This window comes from Photinus pyralis, unplaced genomic scaffold (assembly GCF_008802855.1).
Source record: "Photinus pyralis isolate 1611_PpyrPB1 unplaced genomic scaffold, Ppyr1.3 Ppyr1.4_LG5, whole genome shotgun sequence".
Lineage (NCBI taxonomy): Eukaryota > Metazoa > Arthropoda > Insecta > Coleoptera > Lampyridae > Photinus > Photinus pyralis.
In genome coordinates, this window is record NW_022170596.1 from 45,404,432 (window position 1) to 45,417,725 (window position 13,294).

At 40.4% G+C, this 13,294-nt stretch overlaps 1 protein-coding gene across 1 annotated transcript; it reads left to right on the plus strand.

Moving 5' to 3' along the window:
• Window positions 1-8,611: 8,611 nt before the first annotated feature.
• LOC116172011 (lipoamide acyltransferase component of branched-chain alpha-keto acid dehydrogenase complex, mitochondrial) lies at window positions 8,612-11,712 on the plus strand. Its single transcript, XM_031489094.1, has 7 exons — window positions 8,612-8,870; window positions 8,940-9,240; window positions 9,302-9,441; window positions 9,489-9,689; window positions 10,929-11,324; window positions 11,381-11,452; window positions 11,500-11,712. The coding sequence occupies exons 1-7, from the start codon at window positions 8,814-8,816 to the stop codon at window positions 11,659-11,661; spliced, it is 1,329 nt and encodes a 442-aa protein (XP_031344954.1). The 5' UTR covers window positions 8,612-8,813; the 3' UTR covers window positions 11,662-11,712.
• Window positions 11,713-13,294: the final 1,582 nt, after the last annotated feature.

The following is a 13,294-nucleotide window of genomic DNA, read 5'->3' on the forward strand; positions in this document are numbered from 1 at the left end:
CGGCGATGTACATCCCGGCGACGTACATCCCGGCGACCATTATTATACTCGGCGACTCTTTCCCGGGATGGGATATCCCGGCAATGCACATGCACACTTTCCTAACGACGTCTGTCCAACTCCATTTTTCTTGTCGTTTTTAACATAAATAATGATTTAGAAGCGGTTGTCAAATTAGGTACCGAAAGAGGTTTATTGTGCATTGTAATTCATTCTTAGAAATATAAGAAACCGAGATATGTAAGGAAGCTCAAATAAGCCGGTTTATTTACACAATTGCCATCAGTGCAAAGAAAATTGCATTGCGTTTCCCCCATTTACCTAGGCAGGTAGATACCAGAAAATTTTACCTACCGATAAATGGCATAATTTCAATTTGATAATATAGTCTCTATTCAGATTGTATTATATCTAGAAAGAAGACATCTCTGTCTATAAAATAACAAATAAGAAAACTTAATTCCGGTAAATTGTTTCAATATAATAAACATGAATTTGATTCATACGTATACCGTGTCTGAAATATGTTGTATCCCCCCGATCGCACAGTTCAAATTGCCGGGACGACCAAAGCATTGCCGAGATTGCCCATCGCCGGGATATCCGGAGCCGGGAAGTAAATGGTCGTCCGGATGCCTTGTCGCCGGGAAATTGGTACCGGAATGGTCATCGCCGGGATGACCGTGACCGTGAAGACCCGTCTTTAAAGTTGTTCATTACACGGCCCCGATAGGTGAGATTAAAAACTACCTTTTTACAAAATAAAAAGAAAATGAGAAGTATGAACGATGAGGATGTTTAATGATAAGCTTCGAATAATGAAATTAAAAAGGTAAGTACAACATTAAATTAATTTAGTCCTCTTGGAAGGGCCCGGTTGAGATTCATCCGTATTTGGATCGTCGTATCGGAATGGCATATCCCCATCACGGGATGGAGATGTATCGTCGAAGACATATCCGTGGCGATATTGGACAGGTAGCCTACTGGGGAATCGACTACTGCAACATGGAGTATGACGTATGTTGTCACAGGAAGCGCTCCTGAAGTGCGTCTAGACTGATGAGCATTTCATCCCTGCCTTCCTGCAGCTACACGCGTTCCCACAACCCTTCTTGCAGCAACAAGAAATGGGGTCGCGTCTCTATGATCTAGCTGTTCTTTATTTATTCTTATCCCTGAACCAAAGACGGTTATTTACAAAATCACTTTCAATTCACCTGTTTAATAGCATAGTCTGTGTATAACCATTGTATAATTGTACAGGGTGAGTCAACGATTGCGCGGAGTAACTTAATGCCTTGAAGAAAAGATTTTTCGATAGAGTGCTTTTGTATTATGATATGGTTGAATATTCTCCACATTTTAAAAATATTTGGAATTATACAGGGTACACCCACAAAGTAGGGCGCTAAAATGGTACATTTTTTGAAATAGAACCCCCTGTATTTGAATGCATTTTTAAATTCTACGCGTAATTGTACGCCTTTTTTTATTATATGGTTAATATCCGAAAAACTAGTAGTTTTAAAGATTGCAGATTTGTAAGAAAAATTGAGCATTTGCAAGCGTCAATATATTGCCAAAATTATTACTTAAATTTTGATTCCAGGTTTTATATCTTTTATCCTGGATTAAGTAAAAGTCAAATAAATACATCTACTATGAAACATTAAAAAAATAGCTTACAGGGTGTTTTTTGTAGATCCAAAGTTACAAACCTTCACATTAAAAATCTCACTTTTTTTAAATGGAACACCCTGTATATTTTTCCGTCATCTTTTAGCTCTTCCAAAAACCTTCAACTTTTGATAATAATGTCCTATACCTATCTCTGATATTTTTCAAAATATCTTGGTTTTCCTGGTTTTTATATTCTAATCTTAAATAAGTTTATGTAATTTACATAATATCGAGGTGGCCATGAAAACCAAGATATTTTGAGAAATATCAGAGATAGGACATTATTATCAAGTTGAAGGTTTTTAGAAGAGATAAATGACGACAGAATAATATACAGGGTGTTCCATTTAAAAAAAGTGAGATTTTTTAATGTGAAGTTTTGCAACTTTGGTCCTACCAAAAAAACACCCGGTATGCTATTTTTTAATGTTTCCTAGTAGATGTATTTATTTGACTTTTACCCAGGATAAAAGATATAAAACCTGTAATCAAAATTTAAGTAATACTTTTGACAATATACTGACGCTTGCAAATGCCCAATTTTTCTTACAAAACGAATTATGTTTAAAACTACTAGCTTTTCGGAGATTAACCATGTAATAAACAAGTTAAAAAGTAATCGTAAACGATTTACAAAAAGCGCATTTCCACTTGCATTCATTTCTCATTTGTAAGATGCAACTTCTGTTAAAATCTTAAAAATCCGGCCACAAATATGAAAAATAGCGTTGCAAATGTGAAATCCATTTTGGAATTGGACGTGCTACTTCAATTTCAGTTTATAAGAAGAATTTCATTTCAATGCTTTTCTAAATAAGAAAGTTGGAACTGCGCATGCGCACATCTAAATTTTGAAACTAACGTTAGATTTTCCTTTGTTCCAAACGGCTATGTATCAAATTTCATATAATGCTTCCCTAGATCAAAAAGTTAGCACTGCGCATGCGCACCTAAAGGTAGTGCAGGAAGACTGCCTTCCTAGGCTCCGCAAGGCTGCCATCTGGGTACCAGGCGAACCTGACGACCTGGCGACGGTTAAGCGGCGCTTGGAAGTGCAGAATTCCTGGGCAAAGGTAGGCAGCTGGTGTCTCTTCCACACAGCCGTGAAAGATCAACCTCAAGGGAGGCTGGTAGTTTTCGGCATTGAGGAAGAGGACCAGACTAACCTAATCGCCAAGGGGGGGAAGACTCAGTTATGGGTTTTCCTCTCTGAAAGTGAGGGTTAGTAACCCTGCCGAACCAGTGGTGGGGAGTACGTTAGTACAACCACCAAAACATCACCAACAGGCGCCTCATGAGCAACTGCAAAAACCTACGGAAAAATCACCGCCCAGGCTGCCAAGGCAACCTGTGGTCGATGCGTGCTCCAGTGTCAGCAACTCGCCCGGGCCGATTTCGAACTGGGAGGAGTTCGCGAATATTGAGGCGCTGCTGGAGTCCGATTCCAGTAACGCCGGATAAGTAATAAACACATTGATTACATAGGTACATAAGTATGAAAGAGAATTTTATACAAATAAACCTGCAACACTGTAGAGCGGCCTAGGCAGACGCCTCACTGTAAAGCAGGACATTGCCCTCATTCAAGAACCCTGGGTTGTTAAATCAAGGGTTTCTGGCCTTGGGAGTACAAAAGGAACCGTTTTCTTTGACACACGGCAAGAAAAACCTAGAACATGTATTTATGTCCCTAGCCACTTTAAAGCTCTTCTGCTGCCACACCTGTGTGGACGTGATATCACGACCATACAGTTAAGCTGTGACATATGCAAGGAAAACCTCAAGTAGTAATAGCGTCAGTTTATCTCCCGGGAGATTCTGTCAACCTACCTCCCAGTAACGAGATGGTAGAACTGATAGAACACTGTGAGAAAAATAACAAACACCTCATTATAGGGTGCGACTCAAACGCTCACCATACTATATGGGGGAGCGCTAACGTCAACCCTAGGGGTAAATCATTACTCGAATATTTGACAGGCACTAATCTAGAGATTCTCAATCAGGGCAGTGAACCTACGTTCGTAACTTCCCGAAGCCAGACTGTGATCGATCTCAGTCTGGCATCATCGAGTATCTCGGATCATATAAAGAACTGGCAAGTCACTTCTGAAGCGACTATGTCAGATCATAGACTAATTTCATTTGAAATTGACTGTAAAGGAACCGTTCAAAAGGGCTATCGCAACCCCAAGGTAACGGATATTCCCCTTTACAAACATCTCCTTGGAGAAAAACTTAGAGAGCACCCCTTCGGGGGACGTCTCTCTGATCCTGCCGACATACAGGACGTAGTAGATCTCCTTACCAACTCTATTGTGGAGTCATTTGAACAGGCGTGTCCTCTGAGAACTGCCAAGACTCCCTATAACCATCCTTGGTGGTGCAGGGCACTCGAAAAGCAGAAAACTCGATTGGGCAAACTGTTTAATAAGGCAAGGAAGAGCAAAGCTGCAGCCGACTGGAGAGCCTACAAGGCAAACCTAAGGCTATACAAGAAGGACATTAGAAGGCGTCAGAGGGAGGCATGGAGGGATTTCTGTAGCTCTATAGAATCCACCTCCTCGGTATCTCGCCTAAATAAAATCCTTACCAAAGATTCATACCACAACCCAGCTAGCCTCAGAAGAGAGGATGGTTCCTATACGGACAACCTCACAGAGACAGCTGAGGTACTAAGAGACGCTCACTTTCCTGGAGCCACCACCACGCCTTACCCCAACTGGCCTGAGACAATCCCTTTCACTCCCACGGAGAATGACTGGGCGGTTGCCTGTCAGGTGGTGGACGTGGCGAGGGTGACCTGGGCGATGAAATCGTTCTCAGCATACAAGTCACCCGGTTTGGACGGCATAATACTGGCTCTCCTGCAATGGGGACTGGATGATATTGCTACCTACCTAGTGGGAATATATACAGGCTGTATCGCTTTCAGATACATACCTAAACAATGGAGGGAGATAAAAATTGTTTTTATCCCCAAACCTGGAAAAGGTGATTACTCCACACCTAAAGCATATCGTCCAATCAGCTTGATGTCTTTTCTTCTTAAGACACTTGAAAGACTGTGCGATAGATACATAAGGGATACGGCGCTAACTCTAACACGGTTTCCGCTGCATCCTAACCAACACGCATACTGCCCAGGAAGATCTACGGAATCAGCCCTGCACTGCGTTGTAGGGCAGATTGAGAGATCGCTGCACTATAAAGAGTCCGCATTGGGAGTATTCATAGATATAGAAGGGGCTTTCGACAAAACAACCTTCGATTCAATAGAAATGGCTCTACGTCACCACAGCGTACCGAACGTCGTACGAGGCTGGATTGCGCAGCTGCTGAATCTCAGAGCAGTGCACATCAGCGTTGGCGACGAAACACTAAGGTGCACAGTAGTGAGAGGATGCCCCCAAGGTGGGGTGTTATCACCACTTCTGTGGAACTTGACTGTAAACAGGCTCCCCTGTCGCCTTAATGACAGTGGGTACTATACGCTGGGGTATGCGGATGATATATCCATACTTATAACCGGCAAATTTGAGGCTACTTTATGCAGACTGATGCAATCAGCTCTTACAGTACATCAACCCGACAAAAACGGAGCTAGTTCTCTTCACAAGAAAAAGAAAGGTAGAGGGTATTCGAGCTCCCCTGCTATTCCAAAAACACCTCCAATTTTCAGAGTCAGTGAAATATCTAGGAATCACACTCGACAAAAAACTGAATTGGAGCAAACATATCCACCTTAAAGCCGAAAAAGCAAATAGGGCTTTCTGGCAAAGTCGCCGCGCTATTGGCAAACTTTGGGGACCATCCCCGAAGGCTGTCCTGTGGCTGTACACTGCCGTGATTAGACCTATGTTCTGTTATGGAGCAATTGTCTGGTGGCCTAGAACCAAACTCTCCACAACTGTAGCACTCCTTAATCATGTGCAAAGACTAGCGTGCCTTGCCTGCACAGGCGCGATGCGAACGACCCCCACAGCCGTCATGGAGGCCCTCTTGGATCTGCCTCCACTAGATCTCCACGTGAGAGAGCAGGCCATTCTGGCATTCCTGCGTCTGAAAAATAAGGGGTTGTTGAATAGCAGAGGCATTGAGGGGGGCCACTCCCGAATTCTGGGCGAAGCGATCAAGCGTCTGCCTATCCTAGAGGGGAGATCGGACTCACTCACTCCTCAATTCATATTAGGGAAAAACTATCACATCTTCTTTGATGAGAATATGGCCTCCCAACCAGATATATTCATCTTCACGGATGGATCTAAGACAATGGAAGGTACAGGCACTGGTATTTACTCCAAAGAACTGAACTTCCATATCACCCAACCACTAGGTAAACTTCCTACTGTATTCCAGTCAGAGTTGGTAGGATTAACGCTTAGTGCAAGAACAGTTCTTATGCATAACATAAAGAACAAAACTATCAGAATCTCAAGTGACAGCAGGGCTGCCTTGCAGTCACTTGGTCACTGTAAAATTACCTCTAGGATGGTTTCCGAATGTTACCACGTACTAGAGCAAGTAGCAAGCAGCAACACCCTTGAGCTCGTATGGGTCAAAGGGCATGCTGGAACGGAAGGTAATGAGAAAGCCGATAAATTAGCCCGACTGGCCTCAAAACAGGCGTTTTATGGTCCAGAGCCGGCTCTTCCACTTACAGTTACAACTGTAAACAACCTAATAACTCAAGACACCCAAACCCAGCACAGGGCTAGGTGGAACTTGATGTTAGATTGTCGCCATGCGAGAGAAGCCTTCAGAGGACCATCTCGTAGCTTGGCGCGTTTTTGTACAGGGCTATCAAGGAAGAACCTGAGGTTACTCGTGGGCATACTTTCTGGGCACTGTAAACTAAACAAGCACATGCACTGCATGGGTTTGGTGGAATCACCATCTTGTAGAGGATGTTACACAGACGACGAGACGGCATACCACATACTCTGTGAATGTCCCGCTCTAGTCCAACTGAGACGATCCATGTTGGGGGAATCCTGGCCGGACATGGCTACGATTAGAGCCGCCTCCCCTTCCAGCGTCCTAAGGTTCATCTCACGTGTGGGATGGCTTGAGTGATGTTGAGGGGTCGGGCGACCCTAGTCAGGCAGGTAGTACAAAGGGCCTGAATTTGAGGCCTAAGTACGCGTGGACACTGTTCACCCTCCTATCGTAATCCAGAATCCACTGCGCATGCACAAAATAAAATTTTGAAACTGGCGTTAGATTTTCCTTTATTCCAAGGACCTATGTGTCAAATTTCGTTTAAATTCTTCCATAAATATAAAAGTTGGCACTGCGCATGCGCAAAACCAAATTTTGAAACTGGCGTTTGATTTTCATTTATTCCAAGTGCCTATGTATCAAATTTCGGTTAGATTCTTCCATAATTAAAAAAAGATAGCACTGCGCATGCGCAAAACCAAATATTGAAACTGGCGTTTGATTTTTATTTATTCCAAGTGCCTATGTATCAAATTTTATTCAAATACTTCTATAAATAAAAAAGTTTGCCATTCGGTTTATAAATGGTCGAGATGCGAAAAGGGCCCTGGGAATTTTGGATCGATTCGACTCAACTTTTGCCATTGCGTATTATATGGCTAAAGCTATTGAATTTCATGCAATTCAGTTCATAACTAACGGAGATGTCAAAGCGATCGGATATTTCTAACCAAAGTTACCGTTCACACGGACAGATAGAGGGACAGGCAGACAAAGGAACAGACGGACATACCAACAGCCAGACGACAGACAGCAATACAAAATTATAAACGATCTCTGGGATCGTTAATAAACGCCAAAAGTGTAAAATTATGGAACATGTAAAAAACGGTTTGTTGGTTTTTTTACAATAACTTTGTTAGCAATAAACGCAGAAAAAATTCCTTCCTTGGTACAAGCCTCGACACCATAACGAACCAAATAGCGAAAAAACTAGAACAATAGCTTTTAAGATAAAGAACTAGTAGCGTCTTAACGAACGAGCGGACGGACGGACGGACAAAGTGGCGACAATAGCGCATTTATTTTTTATTCATTTTGGCGCCCTACTTTGTGGGCGTACCCTGTATAATTCCAAATATTTTTAAAATGTGGAGAATATTCAACCATATCATAATACAAAAGCACTCTATCGAAAAATCTTTTCTTCAAGGTATTAAGTTACTCCGCGCAATAGTTGACTCACCCTGTGTAGTGTATGTACACCACAATGGTATCACTTATCAGGAATGTTATAGCAATTGGTTATCCGATTCCCGCTTCAGAACTGTAAAAAAGTTTGCTTTTAGTGCATTTTTGCAAATTTATTTGTAAAAAGTAGCTTTTAATCTCACTTTGGCTGGCTGGCTGGCTGGCTGCAAATGTGGGCGCGTAGAAGAACTCTTGTAGAAGCGAATTGCGGGTGGGTGAACGGGTCGTCGGAAGTGGCTACCGTCAAAGGGAATGTGGTAGCCCCCGACCCGATTTTATGCGGGTGCACGCGGAAAGTGGGAAACGGGTAGTGAATGTAGTAGCCTTCGAAAAGATCTGTTATTGATAGTTGAGTCGAAAGTGGCTAATAGAATACTGATCTGCCACACAAAAATGCCCTGAAGTCCCTTCGATCTCACACGAGGACTTTGATAATTTTGACGGTACAGGGGCGTGAGTGGGGCGAGGGGCATCGTGAAGTTGCCTTCCCATATTTTCAAAATTATCTTTTTTAAGATTTATCAAAAACTCTAGAACTTTATAGAAGGCCTTCAGAACTCTAATTACAATTACAAAATTTTATAAATGAGGGGCTGACTTCACATGCGCATCTGGTCTCCATTACCTACTCGTAAAGTCGTAACACCATTCGTATAACATGAAAGTAGGATGTGTAGTCTGTAAGCAGTGAGGAAAGGCTCTACGTTGTAGAAAATGTCCCAATAGTTTCTTCTTTCACGGCACTTATAGGTATATATAAAGAGCAACTTCTACTGGTGGGCAAAGTTTAATATACAAGCATAATATTCATATATTCATCAGTGTGTATTCAACGTTGATTATTTATACAGCGTTTATGAATTTGACGCGCTCGATAAGATAATTAAAAAAGTATTTGGGCATCTTATCAGTAACGTGTAGTCGCTACTCCAAGCAACATGTCTACAGCGATCAAGTGCCACAAACTCCTAACGGTTTTACTAAACAAGTCCACTGTAAGTTTCCAAAGTGGGGGCATGTCCGTGAGGAGGTCATTTTGATTTGAATAACTTAAATCATTGCAGGCGAAGTATGTACACCACACCTCCAGAAGTTTTCACATATCAAGGGACTTACTGGCGAAAGTTTCATACAACTTGACTGATATAGGAGAAGGTATTAGAGAGGTCGCCGTTAAAGAATGGTTTGTCAAGGTTGGCGATAAAGTTTCTCAATTTGACAATATTTGTGAAGTCCAAAGTGATAAGGCATCTGTTACTATAACAAGTCGATATGACGGCGTTATTGCTAAATTGTATTACGATGTCGACCAAATTGCTTATGTTGGGAAACCGCTGGTGGATATAGAAACAGACCAGGCTGAAGGTAAGCTGCCTATAACTTTTAAGTAAGTAGGTCACCTACGTAAATTTCGGCGCGGTTGTAGAGACGAATCAAAGCGAAGGTCAAGTTCAAGACGCCACTGAACAAAAAAGTGTTAAACAGGAAGAACGCTCCGTTATTAGTACAAGTGGTGCGGAAACGTTATGCATTCCGTCCGTTAGAAGAATAGCAAAGGAACATAATGTGAGGGTTAATTACTTTTCGCAAGCTTTTAAGGTCAATTATTGTAGGTGAACCTATCATATGTACAAGGAACGGGAAAAAATGGACGCATACTCAAGGAAGATATTTTGCTGTACATCGAAAAGGGAAAACCGGATGGAAGGGTTGTACCCGATATTGCTTCAACAGTCACACCACCAGCTCAAGATAGAGTAGAACCAATACGCGGATTCACGAAGGCTATGGTCAAAACAATGACAGAATCATTGGTAATAATTTATAAACAGTTTACTCTCTTCACTGCCAACAATGACAGTCTCTGGTGCTTTAACTTAACAGCTCCATTAAATCCACTGGCACCCTCAGATCTAGATATTTGGGATGAATCTAAATACTAGCGCCAAATTCGTCAAACCCAGTACAATGATTTTGAAAGGTAGTCTTTACCCAACTGATACCTGTTTTTCTCAAAAAACTATTTTGCGTTTACGGTGCAGTTTGCACAGGGTCGGGAAGTTGGCACTGTGATGCAAAGCGCTAACCTACGGGCCATTGTCATTCGTTAGTGCCTTTCAGTGTTAGCTGTACTCAGTTTAGTGAGTGATCTTGTACTTCAAAGTGTTTGAGAAGTTGCCACTGAGAAATGAAAAGCTATATATTTTGGTAATGCTTTGGCGCACGCTACATGGTATGAAGCACTAACGAAGCACTAATAATAGCCAGCAGTCCAAATAGTGCTTTCAGAAATTGTAGAAGTCAGCAATTCCTTTATATGCCTTTATTCTTCACCTTGGGTACCTATATTTAGGCAACGGTTTTGTGTGCCGATAAAATGTATAACTGTTAACTAACGATTGACTCCGGTCAGGATAGCGCTATCAAAAAATGTGAAAAGTTCGACTTCACTGTGGAGCACTTATAGTTCGAAAACGCTGTACCTACTGTGCGGCTGATGCAATATATGAGGCAAAGTGTGTGAAAACGACCGGGATATTTACGATTCATTTAAATTACCTAATGTGCATAAATAGGCGCCAATAATGCGCCGTTCAAATGAATAAATGAAATGAATGAATAAAGTCCACGGCTACGTGTGTAGTCCACCGGGCGAATCGTATTAAGGGCAAAAATGTCGTTCTAATGGCGCAAAAAGATGCATAATAAGCGCTTAATTTTTTTATCTCTTCAGTAAGTCATTTGAAATGAAGTTGACTTATCCACCAAATCCCACAATCAGCGGAAATAAACAAAAAAAACTTACTACAGCTCTTGACTAGTACAGTGAAGTACTCGGTTAGACTCAAATCCGGTTAATGGCCGACAATTGAAAACTTGTTTAGTCAAGTGATTGAGATATGAGAACACGAAACGAAGTACCTACACGTTTTATGTTTGCCGGAATTGAAATTTACCGTTATCATCGGCAATTTTTTCGATTTATGGCACGAATTAGGATTATCATTATTATAAATAATTATTCGATCATGTTAAACTCGATATTGTTTCAGAAAATTCCACACCTGGTATATTGCGATGAAGTTACCGTAACCCAACTATCAAAAATTAGAAAGTCGTTAAAAAAAGAAGCGGAGGAGTCGGGAGTGAAACTAACAATGCTTTCATTTTTCATAAAAGCAATATCAAACGCCCTACACAAATACCCAATTTTAAATTCGTCGCTCGACGGCACGTGTGAAAACATAATTTACAAAGGTTCCCACAATATTGGCGTAGCGATGGATACCGAGGTTGGTCTTGCCGTGCCCGTTATAAAAAATGTTCAACAATTAAATATTTTACAAATCGCCAAAGAGATCAATAGATTGATGCAGTTTAGGAAGGATGGACGATTTTCTACCGATGATTTGTCCGGAGGAACCTTTACCATTTCTAACATTGGTGTGGTAAGTGTAGAAAAATAACTGTATGATCAACCAATATATTAAATTTGCAATTTTAGATTGGTGGAACTTACGCGTCACCTGTCATTTTGGCACCGCAAGTAGCAATAATTGCCATTGGAGAATCTAAGGTAAGTCCCCCTTCTTGAGACGTATATATAAGTTCTTTACTTTGCAGATTTATCCAAGGTTTGATTCCAATGGCAATGTAATTGCAGAAGAAATTATGAACTTAAGTGCAAGCGCTGACCATAGAATTATTGACGGAGCTACAATTGCTCATTTTCTGAAATTAGTGAAAAAACAGTTACAGAATCCGTATACTCTATTTATTCATTAGTAAAATTTATGTAGCAATTTGAATCTGTTAATAAAACAAGTTATATGTGGCGTTTCTCATAAAATATTTTGAAATAGAAACTCGCAATATTGACTATAGTAAATACATATTTTACACCAAAAGTATGAATTATGTTACTTATAACTTGTGTAGGGTGATTCGAAACTGGGGACAGAACGAAATTATACTAAAATAGTTATTTGTATCACAAGTCCAGAAAATGGATGTTTGCGAGTGTGAGTAAGGTTGCAGGCCGAAGCGGAGCTGAGGCCTGCAATACGAATACTCGCAAAACATTTTTATGGACGTGTAATACACAAGATTTTTTGTGTCGAAGTAAAAAATTTGAGGGAACAACGTTAATTTTAAAATTTATATTTCTACCTCCTATAATAAGCCGTCATACTTGCATTCAAATTTCCAATATTTCGATGTTATGTTGGTAGCACAGACAGTTGGCAGTTGGTAGCACAAGCATGTCAATTCACAACCGATATTTACCTAAATTACCAGTGTTTATTCCACATTAATTGTGATTAAATGAATAAACAAAGCATTTACGTTAATTTAATTATTTTTACAAATTTCTAAAACGCTTAGCCCAGTCTTAAGAAGTTCATAACATTTAAAAGAAACTGCGCTAAAACTAATAAGTAGTAAGTTGATTTCAATGGGAAACATAACCTTGAAATTTATTTCAATTTCAGCTAGTGCTTACGGCTTACACCTATTTTGAGAATTGGGTTGCAATGCTTTCATTTGCAAATTGATTTATCATATTAATTCCATTACATATAAGAATGATAACAAGTTTGTTTGGATATCTACTTCTCGTTGGCTGTCGATTACGAGGAGAGCAGCAAGAGGTCCGATGATTGCTTCGTGCAAATCTACAATTTGGTGTATGCAGTGTCGTTTGATTATTATGGTCTTACTACACGGAAGTAACTGATGTCGGAAATTTTCATCATAGATAGGTATGAGCATAGATATCGACAAGAAGACCGTTTTCATATGCGTACACCTCCTTTTCGGAAACTGTCATCTTCAGAGAAATATACTTGCTTGTAGATATATAATTTATGGAATAATGTATACAGTTTAATGTTAACAATGGCAGAAATAATAATAATTACAAAACATAGTGTCGTTACTCTTCATCCGTTTAGTGTTGTGTTTTTTGACTGCGTTAATTTACATGGGAAACCATTTGTTGGCATCGAGTGTGGAAGTAGGTAAACTTCAATTTCCTATACTTTCAATTAGCTCTCTGTTTTTTGCCATAAACCGTAAGTTTACCATCGGTAAACATGTACAAGTGTCATAACCGCACTAAACGAAAACTTGTAAGTGAAACTTACAATTCTTGATTAGGGTATACTTACCTACCGCATTTACATATACGTATTACTATGTTACCTACCAAGCCATAAAGTGCTTAAAATGGAATTTGCACAAAAAATATGCCTATCATTCTTACAATTTAATTTAAATTTAGAACTGTCATTGCAAATTAAATCAGTTCCACCAACCAATTTTTAGTGATATTTTTGCCGGCCTAGGCCAGCAAATCATAACTTTCTGGACTAATTTGGCTACAGAAAACAAAGCTTTGAAGCAGGGAGACACAAAA